This window comes from Periplaneta americana, chromosome 14 (assembly GCF_040183065.1).
Source record: "Periplaneta americana isolate PAMFEO1 chromosome 14, P.americana_PAMFEO1_priV1, whole genome shotgun sequence".
Taxonomy (NCBI): Eukaryota; Metazoa; Arthropoda; class Insecta; order Blattodea; family Blattidae; genus Periplaneta; species Periplaneta americana.
Window position 1 is genome coordinate 79533210 of NC_091130.1, and position 20746 is coordinate 79553955.

Sequence of the window (20746 nt, forward strand, 5' to 3'; positions counted from 1 at the left end):
AAACAGAAGACTATATTCAATGCTAATGACAAAATTACCGCACTGAAGAAAAAAATAACGTTCTACATGGAAAGAGTCTAGAATAAAGATCTGACATGTTTCTCATTGACTTCAAACTTTACAGAAGAAAATAACATAATAATGAATAACTCATTCATAGCAATAACAAAAGAGCACCATGATAATTTGCTTCAAAATATGAATTCATACTTTCCAAGTAAACTCAGGAATCGATTCGAAAGAAATATGAGTGGATTGTAGATCCATTGTCAGTGAATTCAAAACCAGCAGCCTTCACTGCGGCAGAATATAAGGTCCTTATAGACATGGCTTACAGCCACTGTCAGGCATCATTTAAAAGCAAACCACTTCCCGAATTTTGGGTTCAGTTAGGGGAGGATCTTTCGATATTAAGATCAAAAGCTAAATTGCTCTTACTGCCTTTTGATACTACATACCTCTGTAAACGGCCTTTTCGAAGTACACGGCTATAAAAACATAATATCGAGCCCGTTTGGATACAGAAGACGATATGCGTCTTCAACTGACTTCCGTGACACCGGAAATTGACAAACTCTGTCGCAAGAAACAGTACTTTCTTCACATTAATTCGGGTGTAAATGTAACATTGTAACATTTTTTACATACCTTAACTACCGGTACTACTTATAATTATCATTTTGTACTTTTAAATAATATTGTCTCCTGTTCTTTTTTACTATTGTTTCCTGTGTGTGTGTATATATATATATATATATATATATATATATATATATATATATATATATATTTACTTTCGTATACATATCGTGTGTATTATGCTTCATAGAACATATACAGACAGAACTAAACACTAAACATTTCTTGGGGCTCCACGAGAAACTTTTGCTTCAAAAAGGGCTCCGTGGCTGAAAAAGTTTGGGAACCGCTGTACTAAATATACATAGGCCAAGTAGAAATGATCGGGACGAAATTCTAATACAAACTGCTGAGCCATTTATACCGGAACCCACACTTTCTGAAGTCGAAATTGCTATAGAAAATCTGAAAAAGTACAAGTCTCCAGGTATTGATCAAATTCTAGCAGAATTAATACAAGAGGATGGAAGCGTATTATCTAGCGAAATTTATAAACTTCTACTTGCAATTTGGGACGAGGAAATTGTACCAGAACAATGGAAGGAGTCCATAATCGTACCTATTTTTAAGAAGGGGGACAAGACTAACTGTAGTAACTTTCGAGGAATATCACTTTTGTTGACGTCGTACAAAATTTTGTCGAATATCCTTTTGAGAAGATTAACTCCATATGTAGATGAAATTATTTGGGATCATCAGTGTGGTTTCAGGCGTAATAGATCGACTATTGATCAGATTTTTTGTATTCGACAGATATTGGAGAAAAAATGGGAGTATAAGAGTACAGTACATTAGTTACTCATAGATTTCAAAAAGGCGTATGACTGGGTTAAGAGAGAAGTTTTATATAATATCTTTTTGAATTTGGTATTCCCAAGAAACTAGTTCGATTAATTAAAATGTGTCTTAGTGAAACTTACAGCAGAGTCCGTATAGGCCAGTTTCTATCTGATGCTTTTCCAATTCACTGCGGGCTAAAGCAGGGAGATGCACTATCACCTTTACTTTATAACTTCGCTCTAGAATATGCAATTAGGAAAGTTCAGGATAACACAGAGGGTTTGGAATTGAACGGGTTACATCAGCTTCTTGTCTATGCGGATGACGTGAATATGTTAGGAGAAAATCCACAAACGATTAGGGAAAACGCGAAAATTCCACTTGAAGCAAGTAAAGAGATAGGGTTGGAAGTAAATCCCGAAAAGACTAAGTATATGATTATGTCTCGTGATCAGAATATTGTACGAAATGGAACTATAAAAGTTGGAGATTTATACTTCGAAGAAGTGGAAAAATTCAAATATCTTGGAGCAACAGCAACAAATATAAATGACACTCGGGAGGAAATTAAACGCAAAATAAATATGGGAAATGCGTGTTATTATTCGGTTGAGAAGCTTTTATCATCTCGTCTGCTGTCAAAAAATCTGAAAGTTAGAATTCATAAAACAGTTATATTACCGGTTGTTCTGTATGGCTGTGAAACTTGGACTGTCACTCTGAGAGAGGAACATAGGTTAAGGGTGTTTGAGAATAAGGTTCTTAGGAAAATATTTGGGGCTAAAAGGGATGAAGTTACAGGAGAATGGAGAAAGTTGCACAACACAGAGCTGCACGCATTGTATTCTTCACCTGACATAATTAGGAACATTACATCCAAACGTTTGAGATGGGCAGGGCGTGTAGCACGTATGGACGAATCCAGAAATGCATATAGAGTGTTAGTTGGGAGGCCAGAGGGGAAAAGGCCTTTGGGGAGGCCGAGACGTAGATGGGAAGATAATATTAAAATGGATTTGAGGGAGGTGGGATATGATGATAGAGACTGGATTAATCTTGCTCAGGATAGGGACCAATGGCGGGCTTATGTGAGGGTGGCAATGAACCTCCGGGTTCCTTAAAAGCCAGTAAGTAAGTATAGATTAACAAGTTGATTTTGTCAGGGATGCTGGAAACCAAAGTTTGACACTTTCTTTGAATATCAGTATCATTTAACCAGATATCAGACAGTGCTTAAATGAGTCCATGTTTTGTTGCAAGCCTCTTTTGTTCGCTTTCTTCTTCAGTATAGATTACATATTTTCAATTTCGTTCATGTCCGATCTTCTTGCAGGCCATGGAAGAATATCTTCTGCAGTATATAATTAAAATACCAGTAATACCAACATAGCCAGAAGAAAATACTTAACCATTGGAAGAATATACCAGAAGATATAAACAATCATATTTACAACAATAGAGACTCTGTGAATTATACTGATTTTTGATATGACGAATTACCAGACCCGACTATCAGGTTTGAAAGAGATGCACAACAGCCAAAACTTACTGATGATGAAAAGAGAATCATCTATGAACCTTGCATTCCTTATTTTAGCAAGCAGTGTAATATTATGGCCAATCGTTGGTCAGTATACGGACTTCTTTTTGGAGTTCGTGGTACCATCTACAAATACACCTAAGTTATAACAATTTAAAATCAAAGGGATTCTCATTTTACAATGTTGAGAAAATCCTTAGAGAAATTCTAAAGGACTCGATTCAAATTTTGAAATTTCATTTCTATTTCAAGTAATATGATTCACTTTAATTTTCTTTTGAAATTTATTGTGTGTATTTTCATTGCAAACTTTATGTATTTGTTTTCTGGATCCTTGTGGTCACCCTTATTGAAGGGCAGATGGTTTTATTTTATAAAACACTTATTAATAATAATATCCTTAATATTTAATATATAAAATGATAACTATGGAAACGCAGAAAGTAACAAACAAAAATTCCACTGTTTGATCAACATAACGATGTTTATTAATCTCAAATATTATGACACTAGAAACTCTCGAAGTGTTTTAAATGACTTTTGAATGACTTTCGAACGAGTCATAGTTACAGAGAATGTTTGGTATATTGCGAGAAATGCAAGTACTTGCTAATCAATAAAATAGCACAACACATAGGCTAATTAGCATCACACTTAATTAAAGGTACTCCTCCACGGAGCTAGTTTTCTGTCCATTGCAATGAATTTGCAGCGCAAAACCGCTATTGCACCTGTAAACTACAGAGCGAGGTGCTAGATTGCAGAGGCTATAAGGAAAAAACGCACAAATGACTTCTGGCTTGCAATACGATCCTTGTGCCGTGTGCGATAAGGAAGTCAGGCGCTATCTCTTTCTGGCATGGTCAGGTTAGAAATTATGGCAACTGGTGCAGCAAGTCTTCTATACGGTGCTAGATTTTCCATTGTGTATATTAAAGAAAAACTGCAGAAGAAATAGAAACGTAAATCTTCATCTATTATAGTGTGTGTATATATATATATACTTACAAATGGCTTTGAAGGAATCCGAAGGTTCATTGCCGCCCTCACATAAGCCCGCCATCGGTTCCTATCCTTTGCAAGATTAATCCAGTCTCTATCATCATATCCCACCTCCTTCAAATCCATTTTAATATTATCCTCCCATCTACGTCTCGGGCTCCCCAAAGGTCTTTTTCTCTCCGGTCTCCCAACTAACACTCTCTCTCTCTCTCTCTCTCTCTCTATATATATATATATATATATACACACAGGATGCTTAAAAAGTGTCGCATATTTTTATAGGAGGTAGCATAGGTCAAAACTAGAAACGAAGTTCCTATAAACATGTGTCCGGAAATAAATATCTCTTGAGATATGGTTTACATCAACACATTCCCAGGTCCGGGCGTTTATCCTCTATCTGAGCGTTACTGCGCGTTTAACCCTCAATGAAAGGGACAATATTTCCTATGATGCATGGAAATACATAAGTAGGAGACAGATACCTATATGTCGCTCAAGCTAACACGAATCGCCCAGCCCTGCACTAAGCCATTAATGATAAATATTACAATAGATGTGGATTGGAAAGACAGGAAGTTGTTCAGTAACTTTATATGAAACAGCGAGTCAAAGTCAGGATAGGAGAAGAAATGTCTGAAGGAAGTGAAATAGGGTGAGGAGTACGACAAGGATGCCTTTTATCACCTAACCTATTCAACAACTACTTGGAGAATTTGGTGGAGAACTCTTTTCAGAACATGGGAGGGGATAGATTAGGAGGAAGAAGAATAAAGTGCATAATATTTGCTGATGATATGGCGTTGTCTGCAGAAGAGGAAACGATACTAAGGGATATGCTACTGGAGCTGTGAGCAGTATGGGATGAAGATAAATGCAAACAAGACGAAGACTATGGGTGTCGGAAGAAAAATAAAGAAGGTAAACTTGCAAATACTAAATGAGGCAGTAGAGCAGGCACGTCAATTGAAGCCCACAGGAGCAAGCGCGCGCTTTAGAGCCCAGGAGAGCCTGAGCGCTTTACAGCGGAAAGGAAAGAGACAGACAAAAGGGGTGGTATATGCCGCTTGGTCGAGCTATATTCAGGGATGGCCAGCACTGATTCAATAGATAAAGGGAAGAGGACTTATTAATACTGTATCCATGTTAATTTTTAGATTTGCCTGAGAAGTAGGCCTATAAGTGCATTATAAGAATGTAAGTTTTAATTTTAATGCTCATTTTTCACGTTTGATTTTTTTTTACTCAAAAGAAATATTTTCTCAACTTTTCGTACAGAAAAGTGATATTTTCAGGTATAGGCTTATTTATTTAGTAGCCTTACAGAATGTTTTCGTAAACCTAATATACCGTATATACGTATTACTGAAGATCTGAAGATAGTGTATTGAAAATTTTGAAAATATTCGCATGGAAATAATTGTTTGTAAGGAAATGAATTAACAAAGAAACTACCGTTACATCATAAGCAAAAGATACGTGCCCATGTGTTGTAAAAATATCAGCTCTATAGCTTCAGCAGATTTCGAGAAAATAATTTAATATCTTGATGATAGGAAGTTGCTCACAAATATCACCTTAAAAGCATAATGCGGTAAGAGTTTTGTTATGTAATATTAGTTACACTTAAAACAGATACAGTACCTAGGTAACTTTGCTTTGTACTGTAATATTGTTTTGATTAGTTTATTGATTACTTTTGTAAGGCTAAAGATACCATCAATATAAATTCCAACTTATCATGTCATACTCAATCTTTTTCTTTGGAATATCACTTTCTTTATGAATGATGTGTTTCATCCACTTAATACAGTATAATATTATACTACTATGGAATTTAAGTGAATATTCCTTCTTAACTCTCTATTACAGGTATGCTCATTCTCTGACTCCCGATTACGTTCTGTAATCACAACCTTCCAATGTAGAGCGTGCTGTTCCTCGTTCGAAGCTCGACGGATGACTGCGGAAGGCAGTTCAAGTATTTAGTAAACGTACGAACTGTGCGGGACAATGACACAGTCAAAACCTTCTGTAAGCAAACGATCATTCTGTACAATGTGGGAGGAAGAATATTTTTATTGTGCGTTCGATGAAAACATAAGTGTTTACTATGTTGTAAGGTACTGTCAGGAATACTACTGAGCAATGTAAAACGACAGTATAGGCTCTGCCACCCAGAACATGCCGAAGTAACAGGGAAGCTGTTTTCTGCAATATGTATTCATATACCAACATTATTATTATTATTATTATTATTATTATTATTATTATTATTATTATTATTGTGATTTTATTCCAGCAGAAATAGTAGATGTTTCGATAAAATAATTTTTGAGGGGTGCAACGTGCACTACAGCTTCAAGAATTGAAAGCACTTCTTGAAAGGTCAAACATTGAAGAGAGTCGAACAATTCAGTCTATATTTAGGAGCAAGTTATGTAGTATGTTGGGAGGCATTAAAACCCTTCACGGATGGTGAACTCGTAAAGAGATATATGGTGTCTGAACAAAATATAGTTAATTATATCTCTGTAGCCTACTGGAACAGCTGAAATGTGAATTCACGGAACATAGATTTAGTGATTTTAGACGTATGGAGAGTGATGTTAATCTTTTTGTTAATCCTTTCAAGTAAATTTAGTATAATCCGTGAGAGTGTAGTTCCAGGACGAGTTAATTGATTCACAAAGTAACGTAGAATTCAGAACTAAATACAGAGAATATGACTCGACAAGCACAGAATTATTTAAAAAATGAACAAGACGAAATATCCCAAGATGAGTTTATTCGCTGCCACTATGTTAATCTTCGCCTCGACATAATGTGTGCGAACAATTTTATTTTCGAGAATGAAATTTGCTAAATCCAAACATAGTTCTCGATTAACAGATCAGCATCTTTTGAATCAGCTGCGCATTGCAGTAAATTCGTTGGAAATAGATTTCCGATTACTTGCGAAAATAATGCACATGTTGAATAGACCGCAATGTACGGTGGAATATGAAAATAACATTATCTATGATATAATAATATCATAACTATATTAAATATAATAAATAATGTAATAACTGAATATTACAGGCCTACTCTTTCCTTATTCAGATTCAGTTTATTATCCATATTTGTAAGAGTATGAGAGCTATGCCACAGGCGGTGCTGCAATGTAGTTGCTGAGCCCAGTACGTACACTGTTTGTGTTATGCAGTGCAGCATCATCCGTGTAATCGGAGCTTTTACAATTTTGAGCATACCTGCTCTATTATGCTATTAAGATTTAAAACACAAGTGCAGTATTAAGAAATCAGTGTTAGTAGGCTACTTTTGTTTTACAGACAATATAGATAATATTAAACAGAAAGAAGCCATATAAAAATAACGACATAAAATTTCACGTTCCGTTTGAAGTTCGTGCACCACTGTTTTCTTAATCCAACAGGTTGCTTATTCATATACACAATCCTTCCTCTTTCCATACTTAGCGCTTGCTGCCCGCGCACGACGTCAAGGTCAGAAAAATGCGCTTGCTTTGACATCACTGCAGTAGAGCAAGTGAACAACTTCAAATGCTTGGGGTGTACTATAAGCAGTAACATGAGCTGCAGCCAGGAAGTCAAAAGGGGGATAGCAATGGCAAAGGAAGTTTTTAATGGAAAAAAGAACATCTTCTGCGGATCTCTGGAAAGAGAACTAGGGAAGAAACTAATGAAATGCTTTGCATGGAATGTGACATTGTATGAGGCAGAAACATCGACATTACGACGAAGTGAAGAGAGCGAATAGAAGCATTTGAATGTGGATATGGAGAAGAATGGAGCGTGTGAAATGGACAGACAGAATAAGAAATGAAGCTGTGTTGGACAGAATGGGTGAAGAAAGAATGATGCTGCAACTGATCAGGAAGAGAAAAGGGAATTTGTTGGGTTACTGACTGAGAAGAAACTGCCTACTGAAGGATGCACTGGAAGGATTGGTGAACGAGAGAAGAGTTCGGGGCAGAAGATATCACATGATAGACGATATTAAGATATATGGATCCTAATATGCGGAAGGCAGAAAATAGGAAAGATTGGAGAAAGCGGGGTTTGCAGTGAAAGATCTGCAGAACACTTGTATGTATATATGTATGTATGTATGTATGTATGTATGTATGTATGTATGTATGTATGTATGTATGTATGAGGTTGATATAGCCTATAATGTGTCGGAATGGTTCTGATATTGTGAACTGACATAGGCCTATAGTATAATCAAGAATATTTTCTTATTTTATTTTTGTCTTACATTTTCAATATGGAAAAATAATTACAATGGACACGTGAACGATTAAGGCTACACTGTGACTGTCAGTGCTACAAGGTCAAGTAGAACGCTCTTACGCCAGATAATCCAGCGCGAATTTCATAGCGACATGTAAACACGTGCTGCAAGCTTCTAGCGCTATTCTGGCCATGCGTGTAAACGTGATGTGATATTTCTGTTGCGCTATTAAAAATAGCGCGCTATATAACTATCATCGTGAACGAGTACTTTTAGAGAGTTCAAAAGTTAGAGCTTCTTGTCTCTCCACAAACAATTGTCCCCTCTTGTTTCCAAGGCAGTTTCTTCTGTTCTACCCACTCGCTGCATCTCCTCGTGTGCTTGGCTAGAGCCACTGCCGTCGTGATCTAATACAGGCCGTAAGGCAGACCACGTGACTCGCTTAACAGCTGATCGCGAAGGGCGGTCTTTCAACCATATCAATTAGTTGCAGCACATGAAAAATAACATATATTTCTCTGAAATGCAGTGTAATCGCGTCAGTAAAATTTTAAACAGTGACTGTGAGACACTTGAGACACAATTCACTTGCAACGTAAGGTATACTATTATTTTTGGTGTGAAAATTACTTTGTTGCAGGCAAAGTTCCTATGTGTAATACCTGCCTTTATTTCGATTAAATATTGCGCCCTTATGTGGTTAAGTGAATTTTTGGTGTTATAAACAGTAAATATTTGTAATAATATACACGTGAAAGTGAAACATTGACTGGGATGTAAAGTAAATTATGATTAGGTCTAAGTGCAGCGTTACTGATGTTACTCTTGTCTAATCCATTTTTGTTAGTTTACTGTATTTGTTTTATGAAATTTAAATTATTGCGCCCTTCTTATGTGTGAATAATCTACATTATAAATAATACGTTTGATAATATACACAATTTGAACTAAAAGCGAGATACATATAGTATATTATGAAAAATTATACCTTATAGTTTTAATTACTTTTACAGTATCTAGTATTGTAATTAATTGAAATAAAGCACGCTCGCTTCATTACGAAATTCTTGCACATTCATTTCAGCACGTTTCAACAATTTTCAGTTGCATCGCACGCATATTTTGATGTGTTGACATTATAGGTTATGTTTACTCTATCAGTACTTGCCTTATTTCTATATTCGCAATTATGCATCATAATTAAGCATAACGCTACGTATAGCTTGTAAATGCAATTTGTCTACACTTCAATCGTATTTATTCGTTTCATACGGTACTCCAGTCTGATTACTTTAATATGTTACCAGGGCTAAACTAGAGCTGAGGTAGTTCCCTTCGTATTCATACACCTTGCATATACTAATTAGTTCGGTTAGTTCAGGCTTTTATTATGCCTTGCTTAGAGGATGAAATGCATCTCCACAAAAAATAAATTCAACTGTTTTCAGTTCAGAAGTTACCGGAATTATACCTCAGCGCTCGTTTAACCCTAGTTAAGTAATATAACCATATGTACATTTCATAGGAGGGACTGTGGTGAATTTTCTACTTATAAGTAAGGAAGATAACCGTGTTCTGAAGTTTATCCTAAATATATTTTTCTTTATTAAATCTCACAATAGCTTTCATTCTCAACTTAAAATGTTGGCGCAAATAGATTATGTTAACATGGTGAATTCTCTTCACATAAAAATAAGACAGTTTTATAATTATTCCTGCCACATTATGCAACAAATAAATGGAACTAGGCGGAACTTATGCACACATTACATTGAATAACAATTTAATTGTATTATTTATTTGTTCCCTACTATACTGGGTCGTATTGAATTCTATTTATCTAACCTACCAGATGAAGTAACACACAACCGTACGTACTTACACTAATTTCATAGGAGGGACTGTGGTAAATTTTCTACCTACAAGTAAGGAAGATAGATGTGCTAAATTAAAATCACAATATAAATAATTCTTCTTTATTAAATCTCAAAATAGCTTCCATTCCAAACTTAAAATGTTGATGCAAACAGGTTATGTTAACATGTAAAACTCCGTTCACATTAATAATAATAATAATAATAATAATAATAATAATAATAATAATGATTTATTTTACCTGGCAGAGTTAAGGCCGTAAGGCCTTCTCTTCCACTCAACCAGCAAAATAACACAGTTTTGTAATTATTTCTGCAACATATTATGCAGTAAGAAGTGAACGTATCTTATACACACATTACACTAAATAAAATTGAGCACCGACACGCATTAAAGTAATATATTTCACTCAGCTCCGTATATTCAAATAGAAAAGCCCGACCCATCGAGTGACGTCACACATCCTGCATTACGGCCTGGTTTAGATCACGATGGCAGTGCTAGAGCTCCAACGAAGTCGATGTCGTCGTAATAATGTTTTCCCACCTTGACTTTCCAGAAGCGCTTGATGTAATTAGTACTAGATTTCTAAATACGTTGGCAAACCATCGCAAGCCGGCTGTGCGGTTAAAACTTCCCGTTTGTTACACAGGCTGCTAAGGAAGCAAGTACAAATACTTGATAGATGAAATTAATAAGAATTCAGAATTCCTCTGAAAATTTGCTTTTTGTTTCAACGGCTTTCTAGGTTCTAGCAATATATCAAGGTAACTTATTTTTGAGTGAATAAATATTTAAACGCCTGAAGAATTAGATTGCCAGCGGAATGGAGTGCGTCTTCTGTACAGCTTTTCCAATCCTTTAATTAGGCCTAATAGGTGTCACAAAATATATTTTCTTTATTTACTTCTGTTATTTTTAGTTTATATTTATTTTAAATTATAATTAAGAAATGTTATCGATTATTTTGGATTATACCTTTACTAATGTTAATTTTGGAGTTACTTAAGGGGTTAGGTACAGCTCACAACAGTAAATTTTTTGGAAATATTCAACATTTGTTTCCTCCATTACTGTATCTAGTACAATAATGAAAATTGGTATGTGTAAAACACTGTCTTTCTGCTATAGGAAAAAAAATATTTGTACGATTAAAACAATTATTTATATATATTTTCAAAATTCAAAATGGTGGCAGTTCACTGTGCAGTGATGAAGCGTTTCCCCCATAACTCATAAACTTGTTAACTTTTTCATGTTCTCTTTCTTTTATTTTATTCTGAAACTCATGTTTACAATATCATGCTCTTTCATCTACATTCCTTAATAAATAATATTTTTTTTTTATTTTTATTTTGTGTTAGAAGAAAATAGTGATATTTGACCATTTTTTAAGATGAATTTATTTTTTATCAGACAATCTGTCAAAGACAGAGAAGTGATTTTGCATCATATTGTAGATATGACATGCATAAATACACACAAAACTTTCATCACAGAATGTTGGATAGTTTTTGAGTTATGAGGAAAACGCTTCATCACTGCACAGTGAACTGCCACCATTCTGAATTAAAATATAATTTTTTTAAATCATAAAAATATTTTATTCATATAGCAGAAAGACAGTGTTTTGCAAATACTAATTTTCGTTATTGTACAAGATACAATAATGGAGGTAAAAATGTTGAATATTTCCACAATTTTACTGCTGTAAGCTGTATCTAACCTATTAATGCTAGAAAATTAACACAAATATTGATTCAATAATATATATATGTATGTAATTATTTATTAAGTAGATAAATAAGAATATGTAATTTTTTAGGTACAATGAGAATATAGTACTTACTATCGTTACGTAGGTAAAATATTCTGTCCATTTTGTTGTGATACTTAAGTAACCGCGAATAAATGAATGCTACTGGATATTACGTGTCACAAAGTGACCCATTATGTAATATTCACTGACTTTCTGTAAAATTTTCCTAGAGAAATAACATCACTTGCTATCTGAATTTTTGTTTAGTTACTAATAATATAATTGTTAATATGGAAATATATTTTTGGAAATGTAATATTACTTTAGTGCATTTCCAAGAACGGGACTAGTACAGCTGTTTACTTACGTTCTCACAAAACGTTTAAGTGCCTAATGAACATTGTCACTCGAGCATTAAACTGCAAACAACTCATAATGTTTAAATAATCATATAGCACTCGCTTGTTTTAGTGTTTTTTCCTTCGCAACAATAACGCGCAATAGAGTTAAGTTAAATACCTAACGTTTAGTATACTTACGAAAATTTAATGTTGGTGCACTGTTGTTAGAAAGAATTGGACGTTGGGAGCTGTTGACTGTTGGCTCTGTCTGTGCATCGTTCGAATCTTCGTTATACTTCAACTGTTCTATCCTCTCTACAAAACAAAGAATTCAGATAAATTATTTTATTCCATAAATATGTTTTATGCCATCCTAGCATTATAAACAGGTTGTTACTACATCGAATATCGTTCATAATAGCCTTATTATGGCACGGGTGCCTATAAAAGCAATAGTATTCGCTATACGACGTAATACCGGCACGCTTGGATCGGGATGCATGGCAGCTCGTCTGACTATATTCTATGCTCCGTGTAACAAGAAATGAAATGTAGGACAGAACGCATTATTTATTTCCAAGCTTTAACAATTTTTTTATAATTTTTGTAATATCATATAAAACAGTTCTGTGGTTCAAGGAAACTATAGTAACAAAATAAAAGAGCATTCGTAACATAACCTGCAAGGTCATCCATTATTCTTTATTCAATGCGAAGGCGAGGCGCAACTAATCGATACGAACATATGAAGACAAGTTGTCAACTATGAGATCCCGAGTTGAATTTCTTTCATAAATTTCTTTCCTACAATTTATAATGCTAAGATGCCATAAAGTGTTGTACCAATTCCTGGATAATCTCATTATGCCACTCGTGAAAATTGTCGCACGAACTATAGTGAGTGCGACAAACATTCACTCATGCCATAATCATCAAGATTATCCACTTGTTGCATAAATAACTATTATAAGCGTGTAAAACTCAATAATTAAAAAAATATAAATCAATTTGCAGTCTCATTAGTTTGTTACACATGTATATCATAGTAGGCCACGACTGTTATTGCTAAATAATAAGTACCTACAAACTGTTTCATACAAGATACTTGAAAGCCAGGGGCGTATTTTGCGGACTACCGGGGCTACCGGCGGTAGCCCAAGGAAATTACAAAAGAAAAAGTTTATAATATAACATAATGTAATAATTTTGTATTATTAGTTTTACCATAGTAATTAAAATTAAAGTAATTGTTAGATTTATATGCGCTCTCTGCTCTCGAAAAGAAACAAGTTGTCAAGGCTGCATCGCTGGAGAAACCGCTTGCTACGTGAGGTAGCCTGTGACCGTTTCGCTCACGCTGTCCTTCGCACAACTGCCCGTCCCCCTCTCTCCCCTCTGCTTCCATCGTGCAATGTAGGCCGGGCGAGTTGCCGCTCTCGTGATCGGTTTCTTCGCAGGCGCGAAGCAGCAATACGCTTAGTACGCTAGCAATTGAATGTGATTGTGTTCTTGCAGTGCATTATTTTAAATCTGTGATTTGTTCGAGTGTCTAAGAGTTATATTAATTGTGAATTATTAAGTTTTTAATTTCCCAATTAAGTGATATTGTGAAAAATATGGCAGAACAAGTTTCTGGAGAGGTTTGTATTGAAAATGACTGTGTAATAGAAGGTTTATTAAAAGTGCCTTTTAACCGTCGTACATAACAACGAGAGAGTTGAAATTGTGAAAATGGAAAGACCAACTCCTGAGTTAAATTTGTCCATGGACGTAAAAGAAAAACAGCGAGAGTACACACGCCATTTCCCTTCAACATCATATGGTAAGTGGAATTGGTTGTGTGGTACTTCTAAACTGTCTAAACTATTTTGCTGGCCATGTTTGTTATTTCGCCGCGAAACTAATGTGTGGTAAAAAGAGGGGTTTTCTAATATGAACTCCCTTCGAACGGCAGTCCTAGAATACGACAAATCAAAAGCTCATATTTGTAGTAGCATGAACTTTGCAAACTTTGGGAAGACAAGAATTGATTTACAGCTAGATAAGCGAAAAGCTCTACACATCAACCAACACAATGCCCTTGTAAAAAAAAAATCGGGAGATTTTACTGCATCTTATTAACGCAGTCTGCTTTCTAGGAAAACAAGAATTGGCTTTTCGGGGTCATAACGAGAGTGTGGAATCAGACAATATAGGAAATTATATTGAATATTTAAGTTCCTTAAGTGAATTTGACCATTTACTGGCCAATCATCTTGAGAGTTCCACAGTATTTCGTGGTACTTCTCTCGCAATTCAGAATGACTTAATATTTGCTATAAGTGGGGTTATGATAAAGAACATAAAACCTTTTGTGGCCATTGTTGTTGATGAAACAAGTTACTGCTCTAATCAGAGTCAATTGTCCACTGTTTTAAGATACGTGGACAGTACTGCCAATGTTCAAGAACGGTTTATAGGATTCACAAATGTCAGTTCGGACAAAACTGCTGCTACTTGTATCAGCATGTGGAAGGTGTTATAGCAGAATACAATGTCGACAATAAGTTAATTGCACAGACATACGATGGTGCTTCAGTTATGGCGGGAAATATTAATGGCTTAAAAACAAAAGTTCAAGAAAAGTATCCTCAAGCACTATTTGTCCATTGTTACAGCCATGTTCTCAATTTAGTTTTGCAACAAACTAGGCTACTTTATCCATTCCAGAATGCCACATTTTTTTCAAAACACTGTCGGGTTTAGCTGTATTTTTCTCATCATCTCCTAAAAGATCAGAAAACTCAAGGAATTTATGAACAAGAAACTCCCAAAAGTAGCACCAACTAGATTGAATTTTACATCTCGGTTTGTAAATACAGAGCCACCGGCGTGGCTCAGTCGGTTAAGGCGCTTGCCTACCGGTCTGAAGTTGCGTTCGGGCGCGGGTTCGATCCCCGCTTGGGCTGATTACCTGGTTGGGTTTTTTCCGAGGTTTTCCCCAACCGTAATGTAAATGCAAGGTAGATTATGGCGAATCCTCGGCCTCATCTCGCCAAATATCATCTCGCTATCACCAATCTCATCGACGCTAAATAACCTAGTAGTTGATACAGCGTCGTTAAATAACCAACTAAAATAAAAAAAAATTGTAAATACAGTAAAGGAATACAGAGAAAAACGGACTGCTTTCTTTAAAAATATCATTTGTAATGATTCTGAAGAAAACTGGGATGATGCTGTAAATGTGCAGGCTCAAGGATATTTGAAATTTTTCACACAGTTTCAGAATATATTTCTTCTTGAAGTCTATGCTAGAGTGTTCGCACATACAGATGTGCTCTACAATATTCTTCAGACAAAAAGTCTAGACGTAGCATACTACTTGCAAGAGGTATCAAAGTTAAAAAAAAAATACTATATCCGAGTTCAGACGTAGTGGGTTTCCGTCCATATGGAGTAATATGGAAAATGAAAATTCTTCAGCCAATACAATGGAACCACCATTAAAGCGAAGAAAAGGAGATGATGAATTGAAATACAGGCAGCTGTACTACAGCATACTAGATCGTATGCAAATGGAAATTACTGACAGATTTTCTGATTATGGAAAGCTTCAGTTCACACATCTTCTAGATTCTCAAAAATTTTCTGCTTATAGAGAAAACTTCCCGAATGAGGCGCTAAACAAATTATTTCAGTCCTATAACAGTCACTTTGATCAAGTACGTTTGAAAAATGAATTAAGTGTAATATATTCAGCAGAAGTCTTTGATTTTTCGAACAAACCTATCCATGAAATATTATCTTCCATATATGAAAACCAGCTGAACCAAGTTATTCCTGAAGTCCTTAAATTGGCAACATTAATTGTGACAATACCAGCTACGTCAGCATCGGTAGAAAGAACATTTTCTGCGTTGAAGAGAATAAAATACTACTGTAGATCAACTCATACACAAGAACGTTTATCCGGTTGGCACTAATATCCATTGAAAAGTCATTTCTACAGAAACTTTGCAAGTGGCCCAACTGTAATTTCAAGGACGAAGTCATCAACGTATTTTCGTCCCAATGAAGACGTCTGGAATTCACATAAATATGTAAGGAATTTTATTATAGGGATTTTAAAATATATTTTGTGTAATAATAGGGTCAGTGGTAGCCCAAACCCTTTAACCAGTATACGCCACTGTTGAAAGTGCACATTATTCAAGTAGGCAGTATACCAGAAAATATTAAAAAATGTATATACTGTATTTATTTCAATTATAAAACTATAATTAAACATATAATATTATTTCATAAGTTAAAGACAACCTTAGAAAAACAAACATTAAACGAGCATTTTGGCTGAGTAGTGATTTTATAGAAAATGTCCATTTTCTACGGATCTCTCGAAAAAGAACTAAGAAGGAGACTAGTGAAGTACTTTGTGTGGTGTGTGGTATTGTTTGGGGTAGGAACATGGACATTGCGACGAAGTGAAGAGAAGAGACTAGAAGCATTTTGAATGTGGATAGTAATAGTATTCTATGACTAGGGGCGGGTTAGGGACCACCCTTTAGCACGTCGGCGCAACGGTAGCCTATTGTGCAACCCGAAGTATGGGATGAATGAGAATGAGGTGTACTAACCCACCGGCCGCATGAGACCCCTCACCCGCTCATCCAATGGGCCCCCTACACCCCCGCCTTAAGTTCATACCGCCAAGGTGACTAAGCAGCACGGGATTCATTCCGACAGCCCTTCTAAGGTATCAAAGCGCCCTCGGAAGTGCTCTTAAGGAATGAATTCTGGCAGAGAAAGACTCAGAACACAGAGACGATTTCGGAGAGGACGCCCCTCCTGCAAGCGGACGAAGACATGCGTCATCACCTGAATATGCCTATAGAATGAGATGATGACGATGAATGATTAGAGATCTAAATTCTTTTTTCTACAGGAAAGAGGGAAGGGAAATAGACCGTGGCAATGAAATTTCCAACCCGGCATTTGCTTAAGTATCTGTGGAAAATCACGGAAAAACCACAGTGAGGTTGGTCGGTCCGGGGATTTGAACCGCGGATCTCCCGAATGCGAGTCCTGTGCTTAACGCACGAGTCACCTCGCTGGGTTGAAATATGGATATGAAAAGAATGGAACGCGTGAAATGGGCAGACAATAATAAATGTAGATGTTCTAGAAAGAGTGGGTAGGAATCTTCTATGCCACATCAATTTATTTAAAAATGCAGTTATATTGTCAGACTCCAAAGCAGCTAGTCTATCAATAGTCTCTCTAGATATACACCTTCATCTTAAACAGCAGAAATAGCTAAAATGCTCTCTCAATTAATAACACTGAATAAAAGAATTGTATTCCAATGCATACCATCCCATTGTGGAATCCTGGGAAACAAGAATGTGGATGGTTTAGCAAAGAAGGGCAGCACTGCTACTTACAGACCTGTTACTAAATCTACGTATTACTCTGTGAAAAGATTTATTAAATCTACATACTTAGACTTCAAAAAACAAAATTTGATAACACAATCTCAAGGGAAGAAATGGAACTCTCTGCATCATAATCCACAGGTAATACCCGATTTACCACGAAAATTGTCTGTAGCTGCATTTAGATTGGCAACGGGCCATGATTGTTTGGCCAAACACCTGCATAGAATTGGAATATCCGTATCAGTCCCCTAACTGCCTATTGTGCAACTCAAACCAAGAAATGGATTCGGAACACCTAAAAACCTGTGCTTCCGTGGCTTACCATGACAATATCTTTGAAAAATATTGGAGTGCAAGAGGTCAAATGACTTTATTGTTAAACGCCTGGCATTAGAAAACAACAACAGAAAGAATGGGTGAAGAAAGAATGATGTTGAAACTGATCGGGAAGAGAAAAAGAAATTGGCTGGTCACTGGCTCGCCAAGAATAAATTACCTACTGAAGGATGCACTGGAAGGAATAGTGAACGGGAGAAAAGTTCGGGGCAGAAGAAAATACCAAGTGATAGATGATATAAAGATATACGGACCATATGCGGAGATCAAGAAGAAAGCAGAAAATAGAAAAGATTGGAGAATTCTGCAGTGAAAGACATGTACTTAGGCAGAAAACTATGAATGTGTGAACCCACCATTTTATATCTTTCATGATAATGAATAATAGAGGATTGAAAGAGTATTTTGTTTTCCATTAGCTACGAAAATAAGATCTTATAAAATAGGCTGTGTTGTTTTAAATACATTTGCTATTTCTAATGTTTTTATTTAAATGGCTAGTTTCCTCAGTTCTCGCATACACTGAGAAAATGCACGAATGCTCATTCCTGGTTATAAGGGTTGGCATGACACTTAGCGGTAATATGTAACTAAGTGGAATATGATTATACCGCAAAAGTTTTGGAGTTACAATTCCGTATTATAATTTCCATGCTGTTTCTTAACCTTATGAAAATGGTGCTCTGCATTCCTCAGGTGTATCATTGTGTCTTTCTTAGACTTGGACCAGTAAGATGAAAGTCTTAAACGTTCAGATTGTAATTGTTTTTATGTAATGACAGAGAAAAGCCACTATTTTTGTGTAAAAAATATATTACAAATTTCCTTTTCAGTTAAACAATACATCTGAGTGAAACAACATATTACCAAATAAGCCTATAAACTTATTGTCAGATTTATTGATTTGATTTCGAAAACGCCAGAAAATATGTACAGTAGTGGCAAAAAAAAACCGGACCGACCCTTGCAGCTGATACAAAAGAATCCTGTGCCGTGTATTGTGTCAAACTGTGGTAATTTCAATATGGATAGTGAAGCCAGAGGTATGTACTGCTATTTAATGTAAAAATACGCAGTATCTTTGCCGAATAGAGGTAGAAATGTAATATTGATGCCAAATGAAAATAAAATTCTCAAAGTTGTTTCGTCTGTAAGTTTGAGGCACTGAAGGAAATAAAAGACGGTAAGAATCGAACAAATGCAATAAATTTCATTATTACAATTAATTATACAAGATGGATGTCTTTTATGAGTAGCAAAATTTGAATCTGTGACTCTGAAATCAGCTACAAGGGTCGGTCCTTTTGCCACTACTGTACAGCTTTTCTTTTAAAGGCAAAATTTAATCTACCTCTATAAGGTGTATCTTCATTTTTTTTTTCTAATTTTAGACACAATACGAATTTTCACACGTTTAACACAATCCCAAAATAAAGCAATTTCTGAATTACCCTCAAGTGTCATTGAATAAATGAATTGCCAGATTTGGATCATAATGGGCCGTTATATAAAGTGAAAACATATTCACAACTTTCTCCTTTTTCTCGGAACTGTTGTGAGGAATCGTGTTTTGATCTCCTGGACCACTCAAGTTTGTGGTCCATGAGTTGTGAAATTTTACAAGAGATGGCAGCACTTACCACTCTCAGGTTTCTGCGATTCGGTGTTCGTGAAGTGCACGGTGCAGTCTCTGTTGTGGGACACGTATATCGCCAGGATGATTATCAGGCACAGGGCTATGATGAGCAGTAAACTCAGGACCCCCAAGTAATAGAAACGCTTTCGATCCCACTGCAGTATCTGCAACCTGTAGTGCTCCTTGTCGGCGTCGAAAGTGTAAATCTTTCCAGAAGCGGTCGTGTACGTGATGACGTTTCTTTGAGCTAGAAAGAGCGATGAAACAAAATCAAATTGAAGAAGAACGTAGCAAGAAAACATGGCAAACATTTGAACATCTTGGAAAAAGTTTACGGATTCTCTGGAAGGAGATTAAGGGTCGAATTCATAGTCGTCACTTATAAAATGAAACACTTAAGTAATGAGCGTTTCCTTAGCACTTATTTCAGATCGTATTGCAGAGACGCTACTCATTCATATGCCCTGAGCATTCCCTTGACATCGAAAGAAATATGGCAACATGGCTAGACGTGAGCGCTTTCCTACATTCAATTGTTTTCCGGCGCCTTCAAATTGTTAAATCGGCATTATTGTCATACACAAATACAGAAGTAAATATTATAGAGCTAAAAATTCGCGGGTGCTCGTGTAAAGGGGGTTAAGTTGATTTGGCTAAACTGGAATAAGCATAGATTTGAACTATCCACAATTACTTTTCTTCCATCTATGATGCAGTTACAGTGCTCCATAATTTGTGACAAAGGGGTTTTGTTCAGTACCAAAGGAGAGAAGTTTACATACCTTGCAATTTGATTTAACCCCCTTTACACGAGCACCCGCGAATTATACAGAATGTCCAGAAAGCATTTTACAAAACAGAAAGAAGTGAGCTAAGATAACTAGTTATTAAATATGGAGATATCGAAAAAAAAAAAAAAAAAAAAAAAAAAAAAAAAAAAAAAAAATAATTGTTCTCTCCAAAAGAAGAAATTGACATGGAACAAAATTGAATTTGAGTTTAATGCAAACTCCGGAAATATTCCGGTAAGTAAATCATTTCAATTTATTTTTCAGTTATTTTTATGCTAAATAAAGTGGAAATGATATAATACGCAAATTTTAACAGCTTATTCCTTGGGTAGAATACAAAAAAGAAAAAAAATGCAAATAACACTTTGTT

The 20746-nt window shown here is 35.6% G+C and overlaps 1 protein-coding gene across 1 annotated transcript in view; it reads right to left on the reverse strand.

Annotated features, from left to right (window-relative positions):
* The window catches only part of LOC138713491 (uncharacterized), a 42810-nt gene that overhangs the window by 12838 nt on the left and 9226 nt on the right, over nt 1-20746 (reverse strand). Inside the window, exons 2-3 of the mRNA XM_069845654.1 lie at nt 19590-19832; nt 12395-12511 (exon numbers count right to left, since the gene is read on the reverse strand). Coding sequence (XP_069701755.1) covers nt 12395-12511; nt 19590-19832 — 360 coding nt within the window. The remainder of the gene's footprint in view (nt 1-12394; nt 12512-19589; nt 19833-20746) is intronic.